The following is a 23,292-nucleotide window of genomic DNA, read 5'->3' on the forward strand; positions in this document are numbered from 1 at the left end:
TTGATCAGTGTCAGCCCTCACTCCTTGCTTCTGCATACATGCACTTGATCAGTGTCAGCCCTCACCCCTGGCTTCTGCATACATGCACTTGATCAGTGTCAGCCCTCACCCCTTGCTTCTGCATACATGCACTTGATCAGTGTCAGCCCTCACTCCTTGCTTCTGCATACATGCACTTGATCAGTGTCAGCCCTCACCCCTTGCTTCTGCACACATGCACTTGATAAGTGTCAGGCCTCAGACCTTGCTTCTGCATACATGCACTTGATCAGTGTCAGCCCTCACCCCTTGCTTCTGCATACATGCACTTGATCAGTGTCAGCCCTCACCCCTTGCTTCTGCACACATGCACTTGATCAGGGTCAGCCCTCACCCCTTGCTTCTGCATACATGCACTTGATCAGTGTCAGCCCTCACCCCTTGCTTCTGCATACATGCACTTGATCAGTGTCAGCCCTCACCCCTTGCTTCTGCATACATGCACTTGATCAGTGTCAGCCCTCACCCCTTGCTTCTGCACACATGCACTTGATCAGTGTCAGCCCTCACCCCTTGCTTCTGCATACATGCACTTGATCAGGGTCAGCCCTCACCCCTTGCTTCTGCATACATGCACTTGATCAGTGTCAGCCCTCACCCCTTGCTTCTGCATACATGCACTTGATCAGTGTCAGCCCTCACCCCTTGCTTCTGCATACATGCACTTGATCAGTGTCAGCCCTCACCCCTTGCTTCTGCATACATGCACTTGATCAGTGGCAGCCCTCACCCCTTGCTTCTGCATACATGCACTTGATCAGTGTCCGCCCTCACCCCTTGCTTCTGCATACATGCACTTGATCAGTGTCAGGCCTCACCCCTTGCTTCTGCACACATGCACTTGATAAGTGTCAGCCCTCACCCCTTGCTTCTGCATACATGCACTTGATCAGTGGCAGCCCTCACCCCTTGCTTCTGCACACATGCACTTGATCAGTGTCAGCCCTCACCCCTTGCTTCTGCATACATGCACTTGATAAGTGTCAGCCCTCACCCCTTGCTTCTGCATACATGCACTTGATAAGTGTCAGCCCTCACCCCTTGCTTCTGCACACATGCACTTGATCAGTGTCAGCCCTCACCTCTTGCTTCTGCATACATGCACTTGATCAGTGTCAGCCCTCACCCCTTGCTTCTGCATACATGCACTTGATCAGTGTCAGCCCTCACCCCTTGCTTCTGCATACATGCACTTGATCAGTGTCAGCCCTCACCCCTTGCTTCTGCACACATGCACTTGATCAGTGTCAGCCCTCACCCCTTGCTTCTGCATACATGCACTTGATCAGTGTCAGCCCCCACCCCTTGCTTCTACATACATGCACTTGATAAGTGTCAGCCCTCACCCCTTGCTTCTGCACACATGCACTTGATCAGTGTCAGCCCTCACCCCTTGCTTCTGCATACATGCACTTGATCAGTGTCAGCCCTCACCTCTTGCTTCTGCACACGTGCGCTTGATCAGTGTCAGCACTCACCCCTTGCTTCTGCACACATGCACGTGATCAGTGTCAGCCCTCACCCCTTGCTTCTGCACACATGCACTTGATCAGTGTCAGCCCTCACCTCTTGCTTCTGCACACGTGCGCTTGATCAGTGTCAGCACTCACCCCTTGCTTCTGCACACATGCACGTGATCAGTGTCAGCCCTCACCCCTTGCTTCTGCATACATGCACTTGATCGGTGTCAGCCCTCACCCCTTGCTTCTGCACACATGCACTTGATCAGTGTCAGCCCTCACCCCTTGCTTCTGCACACATGCACTTGATCGGTGTCAGCCCTCACCCCTTGCTTCTGCATACTTGCACTTGATAAGTGTCAGCCCTCACCCCTTGCTTCTGCACACATGCACTTGATCAGTGTCAGCCCTCACCTCTTGCTTCTGCATACATGCACTTGATCAGTGTCAGCCCCCACCCCTTGCTTCTGCACACATGCACTTGATAAGTGTCAGGCCTCAGACCTTGCTTCTGCATACTTGCACTTGATCAGTGTCAGCCCTCACCCCTTGCTTCTGCATACATGCACTTGATCGGTGTCAGCCCTCACCCCTTGCTTCTGCATACATGCACTTGATCAGGGTCAGGCCTCACCCCTTGCTTCTGCATACATGCACTTGATCAGTGTCAGCCCTCACTCCTTGCTTCTGCATACATGCACTTGATCAGTGTCAGCCCTCACCCCTGGCTTCTGCATACATGCACTTGATCAGTGTCAGCCCTCACCCCTTGCTTCTGCATACATGCACTTGATCAGTGTCAGCCCTCACTCCTTGCTTCTGCATACATGCACTTGATCAGTGTCAGCCCTCACCCCTTGCTTCTGCACACATGCACTTGATAAGTGTCAGGCCTCAGACCTTGCTTCTGCATACATGCACTTGATCAGTGTCAGCCCTCACCCCTTGCTTCTGCATACATGCACTTGATCAGTGTCAGCCCTCACCCCTTGCTTCTGCACACATGCACTTGATCAGGGTCAGCCCTCACCCCTTGCTTCTGCATACATGCACTTGATCAGTGTCAGCCCTCACCCCTTGCTTCTGCATACATGCACTTGATCAGTGTCAGCCCTCACCCCTTGCTTCTGCATACATGCACTTGATCAGTGTCAGCCCTCACCCCTTGCTTCTGCACACATGCACTTGATCAGTGTCAGCCCTCACCCCTTGCTTCTGCATACATGCACTTGATCAGGGTCAGCCCTCACCCCTTGCTTCTGCATACATGCACTTGATCAGTGTCAGCCCTCACCCCTTGCTTCTGCATACATGCACTTGATCAGTGTCAGCCCTCACCCCTTGCTTCTGCATACATGCACTTGATCAGTGTCAGCCCTCACCCCTTGCTTCTGCATACATGCACTTGATCAGTGTCAGCCCTCACCCCTGGCTTCTGCATACATGCACTGGATCAGTGTCAGCCCTCACCCCTTGCTTCTGCAAACATGCACTTGATCAGTGTCAGCCCTCACCCCTTGCTTCTGCGTACATGCACTTGATCAGTGTCAGGCCTCACCCCTTGCTTCTGCATACATGCACTTGATCACTGTCAGCCCTTGCTTCTGCATACATGCACTTGATCAGTGTCAGGCCTCAGACCTTGCTTCTGCACACATGCACTTGATAAGTGTCAGGCCTCAGACCTTGCTTCTGCATACATGCACTTGATCGGTGTCAGCCCCCACCCCTTGCTTCTGCATACATGCACTTGATCGGTGTCAGGCCTCAGACCTTGCTTCTGCATACATGCACTTGATCGGTGTCAGCCCTCACCCCTTGCTTCTGCACACATGCACTTGATCGGTGTCAGCCCTCACCCCTTGCTTCTGCATACATGCACTTGATAAGTGTCAGGCCTCAGACCTTGCTTCTGCATACTTGCACTTGATCGGTGTCAGCCCTCACCCCTTGCTTCTGCATACATGCACTTGATCGGTGTCAGCCCTCACCCCTTGCTTCTGCATACATGCACTTGATCAGTGTCAGCCCTCACCCCTTGCTTCTGCATACATGCACTTGATCGGTGTCAGCCCTCACCCCTTGCTTCTGCATACATGCACTTGATAAGTGTCAGGCCTCAGACCTTGCTTCTGCATACTTGCACTTGATCAGTGTCAGCCCTCACCCCTTGCTTCTGCATACATGCACTTGATCGGTGTCAGCCCTCACCCCTTGCTTCTGCATACATGCACTTGATCGGTGTCAGCCCTCACCCCTTGCTTCTGCATACATGCACTTGATCGGTGTCAGCCCTCACCCCTTGCTTCTGCATACATGCACTTGATCGGTGTCAGCCCTCACCCCTTGCTTCTGCATACATGCACTTGATCGGTGTCAGCCCTCACCCCTTGCTTCTGCACACGTGCGCTTGATCAGTGTCAGCACTCACCCCTTGCTTCTGCACACATGCACTTGATCGGTGTCAGCCCTCACCCCTTGCTTCTGCATACATGCACTTGATCGGTGTCAGCCCTCACCCCTTGCTTCTGCACACATGCACTTGATAAGTGTCAGCCCTCACCCCTTGCTTCTGCACACATGCACTTGATATGATAAGTGTCAGCCCCCACCCCTTGCTTCTGCATACATGCACTTGATCGGTGTCAGCCCTCACCCCTTGCTTCTGCATACATGCACTTGATCGGTGTCAGCCCTCACCCCTTGCTTCTGCATACATGCACTTGATCGGTGTCAGCCCTCACCCCTTGCTTCTGCATACTTGCACTTGATCAGTGTCAGCCCTCACCCCTTGCTTCTGCACACATGCACTTGATCGGTGTCAGCCCTCACCCCTTGCTTCTGCATACATGCACTTGATCGGTGTCAGCCCTCACCCCTTGCTTCTGCACACATGCACTTGATCGGTGTCAGCCCTCACCCCTTGCTTCTGCATACATGCACTTGATAAGTGTCAGCCCCCACCCCTTGCTTCTGCACACATGCACTTGATCAGTGGCAGCCCTCACCCCTTGCTTCTGCACACATGCACTTGATCGGTGTCAGCCCTCACCCCTTGCTTCTGCACACATGCACTTGATCGGTGTCAGCCCTCACCCCTTGCTTCTGCACACATGCACTTGATAAGTGTCAGCCCCCACCCCTTGCTTCTGCACACATGCACTTGATCAGTGTCAGCCCTCACCCCTTGCTTCTGCATACATGCACTTGATCGGTGTCAGCCCTCACCCCTTGCTTCTGCACACATGCACTTGATAAGTGTCAGCCCCCACCCCTTGCTTCTGCACACATGCACTTGATCAGTGTCAGCCCTCACCCCTTGCTTCTGCACACATGCACTTGATCAGTGTCAGCCCTCACCCCTTGCTTCTGCATACATGCACTTGATCAGTGTCAGCCCTCACCCCTTGCTTCTGCATACATGCACTTGATCGGTGTCAGCCCTCACCCCTTGCTTCTGCATACATGCACTTGATCGGTGTCAGCCCTCACCCCTTGCTTCTGCATACATGCACTTGATCAGTATCAGCCCTCACCTCTTGCTTCTGCACACGTGCGCTTGATCAGTGTCAGCCCTCACCCCTTGCTTCTGCACACATGCACGTGATCAGTGTCAGCCCTCACCCCTTGCTTCTGCATACTTGCACTTGATCGGTGCCAGCCCTCACCCCTTGCTTCTACATACATGTACTTGATCAGTGTCAGCCCTCACTCCTTGCTTCTGCATACATGCACTTGATCAGTGTCAGCCCTCACCCCTTGCTTCTGCACACATGCACTTGATCAGTATCAGCCCTCACCTCTTGCTTCTGCACACGTGCGCTTGATCAGTGTCAGCCCCCACCCCTTGCTTCTGCATACATGCACGTGATCAGTGTCAGCCCTCACCCCTTGCTTCTGCACACATGCACGTGATCAGTGTCAGCCCTCACCCCTTGCTTCTGCACACATGCACGTGATCAGTGTCAGCCCTCACCCCTTGCTTCTGCATACATGCACTTGATCAGTGTCAGCCCTCACCCCTTGCTTCTGCATACATGCACTTGATCAGTGTCAGCCCTCACCCCTTGCTTCTGCATACATGCACTTGATCAGTGTCAGCCCTCACCCCTTGCTTCTGCATACATGCACGTGATCAGTGTCAGCCCTCACCCCTTGCTTCTGCATACTTGCACTTGATCGGTGTCAGCCCTCACCCCTTGCTTCTGCATACTTGCACTTGATCGGTGCCAGCCCTCACCCCTTGCTTCTACATACATGTACTTGAACAACGACAGGCCTCAGCATCACCCTTTGCTCCCACGTGCACCTACCTCAGTGCGGCTCACGTTCTCGTAGCAGTGGACCGTCCTGCTCTTCAGCTCCTTCTTAAACATCTCAGCCACGGCATGGTAGACAAACTCGTACTGCTCCTGAGCAGAGAGGGAAGAGTTACACTGGGGGGCAGGGGAGACAGGTGAATGCAGAGGAGAAGATTGCAACAAGAGGGGGGTGGGGGTCCAGCAAATGTCCAGGAGGGCCAGATCCATGCCAGGCTTTCACGATATCCACGCATGGACGTCAGTTTGCGGCCTCCAAGGGTCGCAGATGCCTTTCCTACCCCAGGCCTCAGAGGTGGCTAAAATCAGTGCCTGGGACACCGGGCAGCTCGTCCTAATGGACGTCAGTTGGGGCCCAACTTTCCTGGTTGTCTGTCAATTTTTTCCCCCACTATAAGTGTAATAAAAAATTGAGTGCAATTAGCTAGAATATGACCCTATCTGGCAGATAACGTAAGTAAAAAAGGCTTTTAAATGTATGTTGTATGCATGCTTACGGGTGTTTATGTGAGAGAGAGAGAGTGTTTGAATGCAGGGCCGGATTTAGGGCAGTGCGACCGGTGCGACCGCACTGGGCGCTGATCTGTGGTGGGGGTCCTGACCTCAGGGGGGGATGCTGTGGTTAGCAATAACTTATAATTGGAGAAATGAGGGGCACTTTTGACCAGTGGTAGGGAGGGAATCTGAGTAGGCAGTCATAGGGGTGTCAAAAATTATTCTTGCACCGGGAGCCACCAGCTCTAAAGCCAGCCCTGTTTAAATGTGTGTGTATGTGTAAACATGTGTGTGTTTATGTGAAACAAAGTAAAGGTCAAATGGCGTGTGATGTCACTTCCGCTACCTCTGGCATTTTGGTGAATTGACGCCCATGTATCCACCTAAAATACATTTGCAAACACTTATTCAAAACGGATCTTATTACGTAGTGTGCACCCTGAAAATCTGCCATGTTTCTGGGCTCCTTGGCATAAATTAGACACCCCCCACACTAACAGAATACTGCCCCCGCACTGAGGTTATACGGAAGTGCGCTGGGTGTGGGGCGCTCAAAGCTCCCACAGAGGCAGCCTCTTCCTGCAGGGGGCGCTCTAGGAAATGATAAAGAGTCATCATGGCAGGCTCACCTGTCACGAGAGTGGGATAGCAGAACCGCAACTGGCCACAGGAGGGCGCTAGACTGCAACAAATACTATAAACATTATACAGCTTGTTTGTAGTGAAGAGAGCCTAAAAATCTAATCTAATTTTGCTGGGGGCCTAACATTTCATATATTGTATTGTAATTGCATTTATATAGGCTTACTACACCTGACGAGGCATCAAAGCGCTTTTTCGGTGAGTAGCACGCTACTCTGGGACCCATAGAGGATTAGTGTTGAATTTGTATAGTGAAACATGCAAGTTTATTTTAAGTGGTGGATAGGTTAGTCAGTTATTTGGATTTGGAATGATAGCAGAAGGATAGAGGAGGAAAAAGGTTTGTATTTATATAGCGCTTGTTGACGCACGCTATTCAGGAAGCCCATAAAGGATTAGTGGTGAATTAATATGGTGAAATATGAAGTAATTTCAGTGGTGGATATTAGTCAGTTATTTGGAGTGAGAAGGATAGCGGAGGGATAAAAGGGGAAGAAAGGTTTGCATTCATATAGCACTTGTTACCCCTGATGGGTGTTGAAGCGCTTTTCTGGCAAGTAGCACGCTACTCTGGAACCCATAAAGGATTAGTGTTGAAAATTAGTATAGTATAAATATGAAGTAATTTGAGTAGTGGATATGTTATTTAGTTATTTGGATAGAGGAGGGTAGGTGGCGGGACAGAAGAGGGAAAGAGGTTTGTATTTATATAGCGCTTGCTACCCCTGATGGGGTTTTGAAGCGCAACTAGCTTGCTACTCCGAGATGCGAACAAGTGTGCCCCCAAACAACCCTCTCCCTCCAGCCCCCACCACACCCGTTCCCAGGCAGTCGCTTACCTTTGTCTGCACGGCTGACGGTCTCTGCTGCCTAAGGCCCACGACCACTTCAAAAACGCTGAAATTATCGGGCACTCTCTGTGGGATAGAAAGGGGGCGCCCGTGAGCCATCGGAAGAACGAGGATTTATGAAGGTGTACATTTCCCCAGTCCTTGCATCACACAGTAATCTCTCACAACACCTTTGCTGTCAAATCAGAGCTGCTGCTTCTAAACTGAGTAGGACTTAATTTACACTTAGGAAATGCACTGTGTGGGGCCACTGATGCTTATGACCTGGTGTATTGGTGCATGCCCTGTATGTAGGGTGACCAACTGGCATGGGTGCAAATTCAGGACAGTGAGTGCAAACATTCAGGACAAAGGGTCAAAATTCAGGAAAAAGGTCAGAATTCAGGACACAAATTCGGGACAAAAGGTACGTTTTGCATACACATCAGAGGAAGTCGCGCAATAGTGCATAAGTAAATAGACAACCAACACAAGCACATGTCAAAATAAGTTTCTTTTAGGTTGCGAGAGCCTTGCACTCACTGCATCTGTTGTGTATGCGAGTGAAACACACCTGCGTTTGCATATTTAAAAAAAAGAAAAAGATCACAGCTGAAGGCTGCTCAGATCTTACATTCCCCCCTCACCCCCACTGGAAAAAACACCCCCATCCGAAATGCTGTCACTGGGCAGAGAGACCCATTATCCTTCTGTATGTGATAATCAGGCCAACATACAGAATGATAATGGGCCTGATAGCAGTCTGTGCCAGGTCGGGGAGGGGCTGCTGCAGGCCGCAGATCACAGCAGGAGCGTGAGGTGCCCCCTGCAGTGACAGTTAGAGGCTGCTTGCAGGGGGCAGCTCACGCCAATGTCTGAAATTATGGACAAAAGGTGTTCGTGGATGAACCCCTTACAGACAACGGACAAGAGGCCCAAATTACGGACAGTCCGTGAAATTTACGGCCGGTTGGTCACCCTACCTGTATGAGGCCACTGATGCTTATTACTAGGTGCATTGATGCATGCAGTGTGTGGGTGGCTGCTGATGCTCATAACTAAGCACACTGGTGCATGCACTGCATGGGGCCACTGATGCGTATGACTAGGAGCATTGATGCCTGCAGTGTGTGGGGCCACTGATGCTCATCACTAGACACGTTGATCCATACAATGTATGAGACTACTGGTGCTCATTCAAGGCTCAGTGGTGTATTTATGCTTTTGGGCCACTGATGCATATACTTTTTTGGCGGTACAAAAAGGGGTGGTGATGGACGGAGCATCTGAACCAATCAAACACTCACGCCCAGTCAATAGATCTGGGTTTAATCCATCACCGTTCTTTAGCCCACTCTGCCACCCCAGTTCAGACATGGCCATATGCAAATCAGTCTGACCCAGTGCCTCTTGGGAACAGTCCAGCCCGAACTGCCAAGCCATGCCTTCCCTGGACCGGAAACAAGCTTCCGAGGACCGGTTTCTGGCATTTCAGCCGTCTTCAGCCCAGCTTGCTTGAATCCAGTGGCAAAGTGAGCAAGGGACTCACGTCTGAGCATACCCTGCCAACTTATGGCGAACAAAGTGATACAAAAGGGGGTGGTGATGGACGGAGCATCTGAACCAATTAAATACTCACACCCAGTCAACAGATCTGGGTTTAATCCATCACCGTTCTTTAGCCCACTCTGCCACCCCAGTTCAGACATGGCCATATGCAAATCAGTCTGACCCTGTGCCTCATGGGAACAGTCCAGCCCGAACTGCCAAGCCATGCCTTCCCTGGACCGGAAACAAGCTTCCAAGGACCGGTTTCTGGCATTTCAGCCGTCTTCAGCCCGGCTTGCTTGAATCCAGTGGCAAATTGAGCAAGGGACTCACGTCTGAGCATACCCTGCCAACTTATGGCGAACAAAGCGGTACAAAAGGGGGAGGTGATGGACGGAGCATCTGAACCAATCAAACACTCACACCCAGTCAACAGATCTGGGTTTAATCCATCACCGTTCTGTAGCCCACTCTGCCACCTCAGTTCAGACATGGCCATATGCAAATCAGTCTGACCCTGTGCCTCATGGGAACAGTCCAGCCCGAACTGCCAAGCCATGCCTTCCATGGACCGGAAACAATCTTCCGAGGACCGGTTTCTGGCATTTCAGCCGTTTTGAGCCCGGCTTGCTTGAATCCAGTGGCAAAGTGAGCACGGGACTCACATCTGAGCATGCCAGAGCAAGGGACTCATGTCTGAGCATACCCTGCCAATTTATGGTGAACAAAGCGGTACAACAAGGGGTGGTGATGGACGGAGTATCTGAACCAATCAAACACCCACACCCAGTCAACAGATCTGGGTTTAATCCATCACCGTTCTTTAGCCCACTCTGCCACCCCAGTTCAGACATGGCCAAATGCAAATCAGTCTGACCCTGTGCCTCATGGGAACAGTCCAGCCCGTTCTGCCAAGCCATGCCTTCCCTGGACCGGAAACAAGCTTCCGAGGACCGGTTTCTGCCATTTCAGCCGTCTTCAGCCCGGCTTGCTTGAATCCAGTGGCAAAGTGAACAAGGGACTCACGTCTGAGCATACCAGAGCAAGGGACTCACGTCTGAGCATACCCTGCCAACTTATGGCGAACAAAGCGGTACAAAAAGGGGTGGTGATGGACGGAGCATCTGAACCAATCAAACACCCACACCCAGTCAACAGATCTGGGTTTAATCCATCACCGTTCTTTAGCCCACTCTGCCACCCCAGTTCAGACATGGCCATATACAAATCAGTCTGACCCTGTGCCTCATGGGAACAGTCCCGCCCGAACTGCCAAGCCATGCCTTCCCTGGACTAGAAACAAGCTTCCGAGGACCGGTTTCTGGCATTTCAGCCGTCTTCAGCCCGGCTTGCTTGAATCCAGTGGCAAAGTGAGCAAGGGACTCACATCTGAGCATACCCTGCCAATTTATGGCGAACAAAGTGGTACAAAGGGGGTGGTGATGGACGGAGCATCTGAACCAATCAAACACTCGCACCCAGTCAACAGATCTGGGTTTAATCCATCACCGCTTTTTTGGGGGCACCAATGTTAGTTACTCGCCCTTGGAGGCATGTGATGTGTGCGGCCGCTGATATTTGTTACTAATCCCACTAACACATATACTGCATGAATCCACTGATGCTTAATACCGCCTGGGGCCATTGATGCTTCTTGCAGCCTGGAGACTGGTTGTTTCGATGTAATTTGTCATTGGTACACATTACTTTCCACAACTAGTGCTGCATATTAATGCCTGGGGACTTTGAGGAACATTACTGCCTGGGGCCCCTGATGCCTAATATTGTCAGGGCCATTGATGCAAGTACTGTATGCGATCAATGCGACGTACAGTGTTTGAGGATTTGATGCATACACCACAGAACACGGAGACCCCTATTATCTGCGGCCATTGATGGGTTTTATTTGCCAACCCATTTATAAAAATAGCCCAAAAAAACTGTTCGTTTTTCCAATGCTTGCTGGTATTTAACAGAAACATCTGCTATCCAAGAATGATAGATTTAATCCCGATCTATTGACTGGGAGTGAATGTTTGATTTGCTCTGCATTCCGTCCACCATCTGTGTGTCTTTTGCTTTCCCTCCCTAAGTGCGCCAGGTATGCCCAGACGTGGGTCCCGGGCTCACTGTGCCACTGGATTTAAGCTGGCCTGGTTTATGAGGGGTATTACCCCGAACCGGTCCAATGATGCTTGTTTCCGGTCCAGGGAGGACCTGGCTTGGCAGTTCGGTCTGGACTGTTCCCACGAGGAACAGGGTTAAGACTGATTTGCATATGGCTGGGTCTAAACTGGGGTGGCATAGTGAGCAAAAGAAGGATGAATTTAATCCACATCTATTGATTGGGGGAGAATGTTTGATTTGCTCTGCATTCCGTCAATCACCTGTGTGTCTTTTACTGTACAGAACTTGGCCACACAGGAGTTGAGAGCAGGTACGAGTTGCATTTGAGGAATACTGTTAGGATTCTGAAGCGCTGCTGCTCTTTTTTCCTGATGAAGTACTCTTCTATTTCAAAACGTTGCAAAGTATGGCAACACTAGCTTCAAAGTTCCCCAAAGACTATTTTAGTCTTGAACTATTTTTAGTTTTTCTGTATATACCAATATAATTAAACAAAGAGGCTTTTCACGGCCACATGTCGTGTTTCAGCACTTGCGACGAGCCCTGACTCTGGTCTCAATGCATGTGAGTGAAATAGGCCTCTGAGTAAAAAAGCCTCAACAAGATCAAATCCTGGTGGGTTTTTGTTGATTGAGCTCAGAGTGAATCAGTTATGATCAGAGCTTATTTGATGTTGTTTCATATGTGCTGCTGGCAGTGGAAATTAAGAGTGTCCCCCCCAGAATCAAACATGAAGACATTGTTTGCACCATTTGAGATGCGCATCAATTACAAATACACGAATAACTGCAATTGTAACCTGAGGGATATCTCTGCTGTCAGAGGCAGGAGCCTTTGCTGTGATCGAAGGTGCAGTTCTACCTCAGTCTGAGGCCGTTTGTATGTGAGCTGAAGGGTATTTCCTCTCTCTGGTGCCACAGGCCTTGGGGTGAACGGAGCGATCGCTCCTCTGTGTAATGCCTCAGCCTGTAAGGGGGCTGTAGTGTCGTGAGATTATGGCTTTTCCTTAGCAGCCGTCTTCGAATTGATGGCAGGTCACATCATCCTATCCTCGTCGCCAGCTGTAGTGTCGTGCATGTAATAACGACAGACACTTACTTGAGGTTTATGGAGCTTTATTAACACACTCCTTACTCGTCCCTGTCCCTACTCTAACTAACCCTTTCCTGCCCTTGCTCCTCCTCTTCCTCCAGCCCCGTAACTCCACCCACACACAACTACTATAATGCTCACATCATTACATCTCCTCCTTTGTTAACAAATGAACGAACACTGACTTGATTAGAGTTCTTCAATGAGTCTCTTGGGCTTTTGAATATTCCTTCGAGGTCGGAGACTCACACCTGCATCTTCAGACTCAGCTTCTATCTGAGTTTCAGGTCTCTGTACTGCACCCATTTGATTCGATCCCTCTGCATCTCGTTGATCTATTGTTCTATCAAGAGCCTCTTTCATGGCAGGGGTACACTTTTGAAAATGTGAAACATTTCGGGTAATCCGTCTATTCTCAGACTCCGCAGTAATCATTGTACCATTCTGCTGGGTGATTACCAAAGGTTCATCTTTGAATTTACAGTCCGTTTTCTTTAGCTGTTCTTGTTTAACCACCACACAATCTCCTGTGTGCAAAGATGGAGACATTGCTCTCCTCCGAGTGTCTGCATAGGATTTCATTCAGCCAGCACCAGCTCTTGATGGACACGTGCCGGAGACACTGATCGCAAAGCTCCTTCCCATGTCGGGATCCGTGTTCTAATGGGTCGCCCCAACATGAGAGTGGCAGGACACTTTCCTGTGGTGGCATGTGGTGTCGTTCAATATGCTCGCAGGACCTCATTGAGATTGCAAATCCCTTTTGTCCAAGGTAGCTTGTTGAAATGTCTTTTTTAAGGTTGCCATGAATCTTTCAATAGTGCCATTGGCTTGTGGCCACAGAGGCGTGACCTTGCGATGCCGGAAGTTGAGGTGTTTCGCGAACTCACTAAATTCATGTCCATTAAAAGGAGGACCATTGTCTGTCTTGAGTTCCTTGGGGACGCCCCAGGCAGCGAACACTTCATCTAGCACCGCAATCGTGCTGGAGGCATTGGTGGAGGATACAAACTGTGCTATTGGAAATCTCAAGTATTCATCCATAATTGCCAGGACATATTTGCCTGATTGAAGTGGTCCATAAAAGTCCATGGCAAGTTCTTGCCATACCCCACTGGGTAGCTTGGTCATTTGAAGAGGAGCTGGGGGATCTCCGTGACTGACCAATTGACACTGGGGACAGTCCTTTAAGGAAAGCTCCACCATTTGATCAAGCAGGGGAAACCATACTCGCTCTCGGAGAGCTCTTTTCGTCGCGACCACTCCACGGTGGCCCTCGTGGGCTAGGTTAATAACACCTTGACGTAACTGCCTCGGGATGACAATCCGATGATCTCTCAGTAGGAGCCCCTCTGAGGTGGCAGATAACTCTTCACTGATATACCTGAAAGCTTGCATCTCTTGGCGGACTTGAGGATCATTCTTTTCTTCCTCACTGTCATGTCTCCAGCGATGTGTTCGCAGTTGACGCACCACTTTCTGAAGGATGTTGTCTTGTGCAGTGGCTTCCCGTATCGCTTCCAAAGGAACCGCCGGTGGCCGGGCTAGGCCCACTACAAAGTGTATGTATTCTTCAGCTATTGAAGGAGGTGAGACCTGGGATGCTTGAGGGTGTCGGGACATATAATCCGCAGGATTCGCTGCCTTTCCCGGTTTGTGTATTATTGTGTAGGTGTATTCCTGTAGACGCAAACCCCACCGTTCAATTCGAGGTGGCATCTTGGCTCTGGGGTTTCCAAAGATGGTGACGAGCGCCTGGTGGTCAGTCACCATGGTGAAATGTTTGCCATAGATGAATACATGAAAATGCTCGCAGGCCCATACGACCGCAAGACTCTCTTTCTCTGGTTGGGAATAGGCCTTCTCGGTGTCTGATAGGCTGCGGCTGGCGTAAGCCACGATGTGTCGTTGGTCAGTGTCATTGTCATACTGAGTCAGGATTGCACCCAGCCCCACTGGGCTAGCATCCACCGTTATCTCTGTCTTCCTCTTGGGGTTAAAGTATGCCAAATTGTCAGCTGATTCCACAGACTGTTTAATTCCTTGAAAGGCCCGCTCACACTGGGAGTTCCAAACGAACGGTTGTCCTTGCTTGGTGAGGGCTCTTAGTGGGTGACTGATGGTGGCGTAATCTTTTATGTATCTGGCACAATAGCTCGCCATGCCCAGAAAAGATCGGATGTCACTCACATCTTGAGGGCTCTTGGTGGCATTGAGTGCTGTCACTTTCTCAGGTTCAGGCTTTATCCCGGCTCCCGAGAACACATGTCCGAAGAATTTAAGAGTGGATTGATGGAACTCACACTTGTCCTTATTGAGGGTAAGGTTAGCTTCCAGGAGAGCATGGCATACTCGATCTAACGCTTTGTCATGTTCCTGTGTGTTCGACCCATACACCAAGATGTCATCACTGTAATTCAGCGAATTTGGTATGTGTCTGATGGTCTGACGAATGACTTCTTGAAATATTTCCGCCGCAAAGGAGATACCAAAACTCAGCCGCTTGTATCGAAATAAACCCAGATGAGTGGCGAATGTTGTTATGTATCGCGACTTCTCATGTAGGAGAAAACTCTTGCTCCATTTAATGCTGATATCATGTCACTCAAATGCGGCCCTGGGTGACGCTCTCTTTCTATGGCCGTGTTGGGAAGCCTCATGTCCACACATAGACGCACCTTTTCTGGAGTGCCTTTCTTTGGGAGAATAACCACCGGTGACACCCAGGGTGTGGGACCGTCAGTTCTTTCAATAATGTCTGCTTTTAACAACTCCTGAATCTCATCTTCCACCGCTTGCTGGAGATGAAAAGGAACTCGCCTGGGATGTTGGGCCACAGGACGCACTTGTTCGTTAATGTGTAGTCTAATCAGACATTTGTTCATTTTTCCAAGCCCAGTGAATAACTTGGGGAACTTACTGATGATGTCCGGATCATCACTGACTCGGTATAAGATCTCAACCAACCGGAGGCGCTCCGCAGTAGGCAGACTGAGGAGACAATCAGCCTCCGGACCCTCAATGACATGAATATATATGCAGGCACAGAGGTGGATTCGTGTTTGAGTGTCGTTGCAAATTTGCCCAGGCATGGAAGCGTTTTTTTCGCCATCCAGGTGAACACTCTGACATGTGCCGGACTCAGGAGGGGTGGTGGCTTCATTTTGTTATATTCGGTCACGGGCATGTAATTTAGTGACGCTCCGCTGTCTAAAACAAACTTGGTCGCATGCGTCCCCACTCTTATATCTAATGGGGGATATCTCTTTAGCTGATCCGGGTCCGATACCATGCAGACATATTCATCCGTGTATTCTGACTCCAGAGATGTCGATCTCGATTCTCTCGACGGCGACCTTCTCGGCGACCTTCTCGTCCATTGGGATTTGCGAAACTCCCTGCTGGAGTGGGAAGAGCCAGAGGGTGACATCGCTCTATCCTGTACGGCTTTCGCATGATGTCGCTTTGTATCTGGGCGAGACGACTTTGTAGCTTCACTCATTCTTTCTTTGCTATATACTCCACACATCACCTCAAAGTGATTTTTTCGTCCGCACTTTCGGCATTGTTGACCCATTGCTGGACACACATCTATCGATAACATTTTCTTGAGCGATCTGATTTTCTTGAGTGGTCTGATTTCTTGTCTCTCCGGCCAGACTCATAACGTCGGCGTCCTTTGTATTGATGATGGGATGACGGTCGGGACCTTCTCTGTTGCTCGTTTGATCTTCTGCGAGTGCTGTTGGTTTGCATCCAATATGCTTGTTCTCTTCTCTCACCACGCCCCGTCTCCATTCTTTTGGCATGTTCCTCCGCTTGATCATGCACCCTGGTCATTTCCTCTATCTCATCGAGATTATGGCTTTTCCTTAGCAGCCGTCTTCGAATTGATGGCAGGTCACATCATCCTATCCTCGTCGCCAGCTGTAGTGTCGTGCATGTAATAACAACAGACACTTACTTGAGGTTTATGGAGCTTTATTAACACACTCCTTACTCGTCCCTGTCCCTACTCTAACTAACCCTTTCCTGCCCTTGCTCCTCCTCTTCCTCCAGCCCCATAACTCCACCCACACCCAACTACTAGACTGCTCACATCATTACAGGGACCTGAGAGATAGATTCTCTGTGTAATGTCTCAGCCTTTAAGGGGATCTGAGAGATAGATTCTCTGTGTAATGTCTCAGCCTGTAAGGGGATCTGAGAGATAGATTCTCTGTGTAATGTCTCAGCCTGTAAGGGGATCTGAGAGATAGATTCTCTGTGTAAAGTCTCAGCCTGTAAGGGATCTGACAGATAGATTCTCTGTGTAATGCCTCAGCCTGTAAGGGACCTGAGAGATCGATTCTCTGTGTAATGCCTCAGCCTGTAAGGGGATCTGAGAGATAGATTCTCTGTGTAATGTCTCAGCCTGTAAGGGGATCTGAGAGATAGATTCTCTGTGTAATGTCTCAGCCTGTAAGGGGATCTGAGAGATAGATTCTCTGTGTAAAGTCTCAGCCTGTATATGAAAAGTAACAACCTAGGCAATTAACACTGGCTTGTCATAGATATTAATTGAGAGGAAAAGAACTAATCATAATCACAGTCTCATGTTTATTAACATAATCAGATTGATGATAATAAGGTGATGATAAGACATCTCATTATGTTAATGTTTAATCTTGAATTTGTATGTAAATTATATTATTAGTAAAATGATATTTATTGTATATTATGTTTTTTATAGGCAGTACGTGGCTACTTCTGAAGAAGGCGCTGGTCGCCGAAACGCGTGTCGATACTGTTTATTTTGCCACTTTTTATGTATATGTCATGTTGCTTGTTCATTATTCATGTGAACGGTTTTAACTATTCAATTTTTATGAAAAATTTACTTTTTCTGATTATGTTAATAAACATGAGACTGTGATTATGATTAGTTCTTTTCCTCTCAATTAATATCTATGACAAGCCAGGGTTAATTGCCTAGGTTGTTACTTTTCATATATGTTTTTTCCCTGACCTAGGAATTATTAGAATCAGTTACTCAGGGGGTCCTTGATACATATGTGAATAAAGTCTCAGCCTGTAAAGGGGTTATGAGAGATAGATTCTCTGTGTAATGTCTCAACCTGTAAGAGGATCTGAGAGATAGATTCTCTGTGTAATGTCCAAGCCTGTAAGGGGATCTGAGAGATAGATTATCTGTGTAATGTCTCAGCCTGTAAGGGGATCTGAGAGATAGATTCTCTGTGTAATGTCTCAGCCTGTAAGGGGATCTGAGAGATAGATTCTATGTGTAATGTCTCAGTCTGTAAGGGGATCTGAGAGATAGATTCTCTGTGTAATGTATCAGCCTGTAAGGGGAACTGAGAGATAGATTCTCTGTGTAATGTCTCAGCCTGTAAGAGGATCTGAGAGATAGATTCTCTGTGTCAAGTCTCAGCCTGTAAAGGGGTTCTGAGAGATAGATTCTCTGTGTAATGGCTCAGCCTGTAAGGGGATCTCAGAGATAGATTATCTGTGTAATGTCTCAGCCTTTAAGGGGATCTGAGAGATAGATTCTCTGTGTAATGTCTCAGCCTGTAGGGGGATCTGAGAGATAGATTCTCTGTGTAATGTCTCAGCCTGTAAGGGGATCTGAGAGATAGATTCTCTGTGTAAAGTCTCAGCCTGTAAGGGATCTGACAGATAGATTCTCTGTGTAATGCCTCAGCCTGTAAGGGACCTGAGAGATCGATTCTCTGTGTAATGCCTCAGCCTGTAAGGGGATCTGAGAGATAGATTCTCTGTGTAATGTCTCAGCCTGTAAGGGGATCTGAGAGATAGATTCTCTGTGTAATGTCTCAGCCTGTAAGGGGATCTGAGAGATAGATTCTCTGTGTAAAGTCTCAGCCTGTATATGAAAAGTAACAACCTAGGCAATTAACACTGGCTTGTCATAGATATTAATTGAGAGGAAAAGAACTAATCATAATCACAGTCTCATGTTTATTAACATAATCAGATTGATGATAATAAGGTGATGATAAGACATCTCATTATGTTAATGTTTAATCTTGAATTTGTATGTAAATTATATTATTAGTAAAATGATATTTATTGTATATTACGTTTTTTATAGGCAGTACGTGGCTACTTCTGAAGAAGGCGCTGGTCGCCGAAACGCGTGTCGATACTGTTTATTTTGCCACTTTTTATGTATATGTCATGTTGCTTGTTCATTATTCATGTGAACGGTTTTAACTATTCAATTTTTATGAAAAATTTACTTTTTCTGATTATGTTAATAAACATGAGACTGTGATTATGATTAGTTCTTTTCCTCTCAATTAATATCTATGACAAGCCAGGGTTAATTGCCTAGGTTGTTACTTTTCATATATGTTTTTTCCCTGACCTAGGAATTATTAGAATCAGTTACTCAGGGGGTCCTTGATACATATGTGAATAAAGTCTCAGCCTGTAAAGGGGTTATGAGAGATAGATTCTCTGTGTAATGTCTCAACCTGTAAGAGGATCTGAGAGATAGATTCTCTGTGTAATGTCCAAGCCTGTAAGGGGATCTGAGAGATAGATTCTCTGTGTAATGTCTCAGCCTGTAAGGGGATCTGAGAGATAGATTCTCTGTGTAATGTCTCAGCCTGTAAGGGGATCTGAGAGATAGATTCTATGTGTAATGTCTCAGTCTGTAAGGGGATCTGAGAGATAGATTCTCTGTGTAATGTATCAGCCTGTAAGGGGAACTGAGAGATAGATTCTCTGTGTAATGTCTCAGCCTGTAAGAGGATCTGAGAGATAGATTCTCTGTGTCAAGTCTCAGCCTGTAAAGGGGTTCTGAGAGATAGATTCTCTGTGTAATGGCTCAGCCTGTAAGGGGATCTCAGAGATAGATTATCTGTGTAATGTCTCAGCCTGTAAGGGGATCTGAGAGATAGATTCTCTGTGTAATGTCTGAACCTGTAAGATGACCTGAAAGATAGGTCCTCTGTGTAATGCCTCAGCCTGTAAGATTACTTGAGAGAGCTCCTTTGTGTAATGCCTCAGCCTGTAAGATTACCTGAGAGAGCTCTTCTTTGTAATGCCTCAGCCTGGAAGGTGACCTGAGAGATAGCTTCCCTGTTGGTTGGATGTCTCAGCCTCAGTGGCGGCTCACCGTGGGAGTGTTGGGGGGTGGTGGAACGGGGGAGGGACAGGGTGAGGGGTAGTGGAGTCCGACATACGACACACAGGAGTAAGTTAAGTAATTAAATAAATCAAACAATTTACCTTGCACGCGCTGCATCGCCGAGTTGGCGATGCAGCGCACGCAAGGTAAATTGTTTTATTTATTTAGAGCCTATAAGGTGAATTGAGATAGCCCTTAGGTCTGAGGCCTGACCTGAGGGATATCTCCTCTCTCTGAAGCCACAGCCTGTAAGGTCTCTGCACCTGTAAGTTCTGTAATGAGCATACGTTCTCCTACCTTCTTGCTGATGAGGTTCTGGACGTACTCCACCGTGCAGATGACACCGGTTCGGCCGCAGCCAGCGCTGGAGGGAGAAACCAATAGTGAGCGCCTTGGCTGCTGGTACAGATTGTTACTATCAGTACATATTTGTTACACGTCACATCCTTTATTTTCTTATGCAATTTCTCTATTTTTTATTTCTGACAGTAGGCTAATGCATCTTTTTGCTCCTAACTCAAATGCTTCTTGTTGTCTTGCGGCTCCACAGCACTGGTTCGTGTTCATACAAAGGTACAGATAAATTAAAATACATATTATGGTGACAAAGCAGCTTAAACAAGGAAGAGCTGGCACTGACAAGCTGCCAATACCCACAGATTCCCTCTTCTTTTCCTTGGGATCCAGACATGTCCCATCCTGGTTTTCACTGCTGCCCCCTTTATAGGGCACGCCCCCCCTCCTCCCCGCCATGGTTGAGCCGCTCTCCCAGAATGCAGCAGTGCAATCCTCCCCAGTTATTCGAGTCCATCCCTGAGTTTATGTGGAACCCAGGAACAAATGTAGCCTCAGTGCAACCCCTGGCTAAGACCCAAGCCGCCTCGCCAATGCCTTGGTGCCATCACATCAAGGTACCTGCAGGTATGGGGTCAGTTTGGGACACCCCCTTTGAGCACATGCACAGAGAGCTTGGGAGCACAGAGGCCTCAGTGGTGACCCCTGCAGTTGCCACCACCTGCTGCCAGGGCAGGTGGGGGGGTCCTACAGTCTAGTCAATGGGAGGGTCTTGACGGGTGTTGCATAAGACGATACCTTGGAAGTAAGGAAGACAATAGGACCCTGCAGCACGATAAGGCCTTATGTATGATCCACCTCCACAACTCCACCCTTAAAAGCTAGCACTGGTCCTGAGACCACTAGGATTCCCAAGAACAAGGGAAGCTGGCATAGTCCATGCCCGGGGGCCTCTGCAGAGTCACCAGGCCGCATAGAGAGAGCATGCCCGGGTTTCAGCCTAGGTACCCGCCCCACTGAGAGGATGACAATGAACCGGAAATAAATATATTTCTCCTTGTTACCCCAGCCTCAGGCAAGCGCACCACTTTGGTACAAATCTATATCTACAACTCTTTGTAGGGATGGGTTTGTGTCAAAATCCGTGGAGGTATGCGTGGGCCACCTGTGCACAACCCATGGAACGCCTCCCTGACACAAAGTAACACAAGTAAGTGCAATGCGCTGCGTTTCATTTTCTATACAAAGCAACCCAAATCAACATTTGCGTTGCTGTGTAAATACCAAAATGGATTTTGCGTCAGGTGTGCGACAAATGAGACGCAAAACCAGACGCAAAATCTTTGTAAATCTATGCATTCGTTTTTACAAATTAAGAGCCTTCCACCGTGAAATAAAGCCCAACTGAAAGCCTGAAAACTCTTGGACACATCTGAAAATTATGTGGAATAAACGTGAGAACATTTGCGACAAGTTCTATGAACCGTGATCAGCATCAGCTTGCTGTAATGCACTCTTCCTTGCCCAGTCCCAGTTGTTTCTGCAATTTTAAAATTAGGGTTCTCAGTTTTATGGTATGCATTTTTTTTTTACCATTTTCACCTGTATTTTCCACATTTATTTTTTACTCCTTTTATTTTTACTTATCCATATTATTTTATATTCTGTGAAAAAATAAAGCTGAAACTAACATGCTAATTTTATTTACCGGATAAATGTATACTCACACGAAGATGTGTGCTGGATTTTAGCACTGTAAGCAGCCATACATAAAATAATACACGCATTTGAAAATATTAGTGCTGTAGGGAATATAGGTTTGCATCTGCAGTTATTTAAGCAACGCCATCCTCTTTTTCTTGACTCCTTATGTGGTCAATCTGCACCAGGATTGGCATGGCAGTCCTGACTAACACTATGGAGAACCACCGAAAAGAACTACTTTCTGTTTGATTGTATGACGGCATCACGCATGTGTTTAGCTGACATGCCTCTTTAATACAGGCATTAGAACAACCGTGTCGTCACGACGCATTCCTTTTGCACGCAAGTCATTACAACGACTTTCCTTAGGCGGGCGCTGGACTTTGGATTAGTATTATTTACTATTCCAACTCCAGTCTGCGCAACAGTAGGGAAAGCGTTGGACTTTAAATCCAACATATCTCCACCAATGCGCCCCCTAAAGCAAGTCGATGTAATGACTTGGTGCTAAAAGAATGCATGCTAAAGACGCATTTGTTCTATTGCCTGTGCTGTAAAGGCATAGCGTGATCCGGCGTCATGCTAAAGGATGTTTCCATTCTGTATTTTTTAGTTTTTAAAAAAGAGTTTAGGCAGGGAAGCCCAGATATCAGTAAGCATTCATGAGTTAAGTCAGTAAAAACAGATAACTGGGAGCCTTATTTATAATTAAGGCTCCCTGCTTTCCATTTTTACAGATTCTTACAGATAAATACAGACAGAAAACATTTATTTTTTTGTCTGTATTTAGTTCTAAATGTGGATAAAAGAGGAAATTGGGGTGCTTTTTGGGGAATTCTAAAAACTGTTTGCCGTGACTGCCAGGCCTATAGATGTGTGGATTGATAGATAAGGGGGTTTAAAAGGAAAGGAATTTTAGTAAAGCGGCTCTAACAGCAGTAGATAGGCACAAGGTTAATACTGAAATTTGCATATTTTCATATAATGCACTGATTTACCTTCTGCACTGCAGTGGGTGTTCACAGCACTGAAGCCTGGCAGACATTCAAGCATGAGCGCATTTTTATCGGTTGAATAAATGTGGAAATATACTAATTTCAGCTTAATTTTTCCACAAACCCCAAAATAAATATGGATAAATACAGATGAAATTATCAAAAAATAAATATGGATAAATACAGGTGAAAATGGCAAAAAAATAAATATCATAAAACCGGGAGCCCTATTTATAATGGGCCTAGTTTGGCCACTCTTCTAGACACCCCACCCGTGACTTCATGATCAAGATGTTGAGGTTCTCTGATTGTACCTGTTTAGTGTAACTTCTTGTGGTAAGCAGGAATGGTGTGAGAATTTTCAGAACTTCAGACATAATAGAACTTTGGCTGCTGGAGAGCTCCACAAACACTAAAGACAGGTAGTTTGTTGACATTTTGTAGTAAACTACTGTCACCACTAGATGTCGCCCTAAGACTGCAGAATTACCTCGTTTTAGAGAAACGTTGCCTGTGGTGGTTCTACAAGCAATTTTGCTGGCGGATAGGTTAGCCAGTTATTTGGATTCAGAAGGATAGTGGAGGGATAGAAGA

At 47.7% G+C, this 23,292-nt stretch overlaps 1 protein-coding gene across 1 annotated transcript in view; it reads right to left on the bottom strand.

The window, feature by feature from the left end:
- PTPN18 (protein tyrosine phosphatase non-receptor type 18) overlaps nt 1-23,292 on the bottom strand; it is a 329,905-nt gene that overhangs the window by 155,759 nt on the left and 150,854 nt on the right. The window contains exons 9-11 of the mRNA XM_078664676.1: nt 20,003-20,069; nt 7,795-7,872; nt 5,813-5,911 (exon numbers count right to left, since the gene is read on the bottom strand). Of these exons, the coding sequence (XP_078520802.1) occupies nt 5,813-5,911; nt 7,795-7,872; nt 20,003-20,069 (244 nt within the window). The remainder of the gene's footprint in view (nt 1-5,812; nt 5,912-7,794; nt 7,873-20,002; nt 20,070-23,292) is intronic.

This window comes from Lissotriton helveticus, chromosome 10, assembly GCF_964261635.1.
Source record: "Lissotriton helveticus chromosome 10, aLisHel1.1, whole genome shotgun sequence".
Classification (NCBI taxonomy): Eukaryota; Metazoa; Chordata; class Amphibia; order Caudata; family Salamandridae; genus Lissotriton; species Lissotriton helveticus.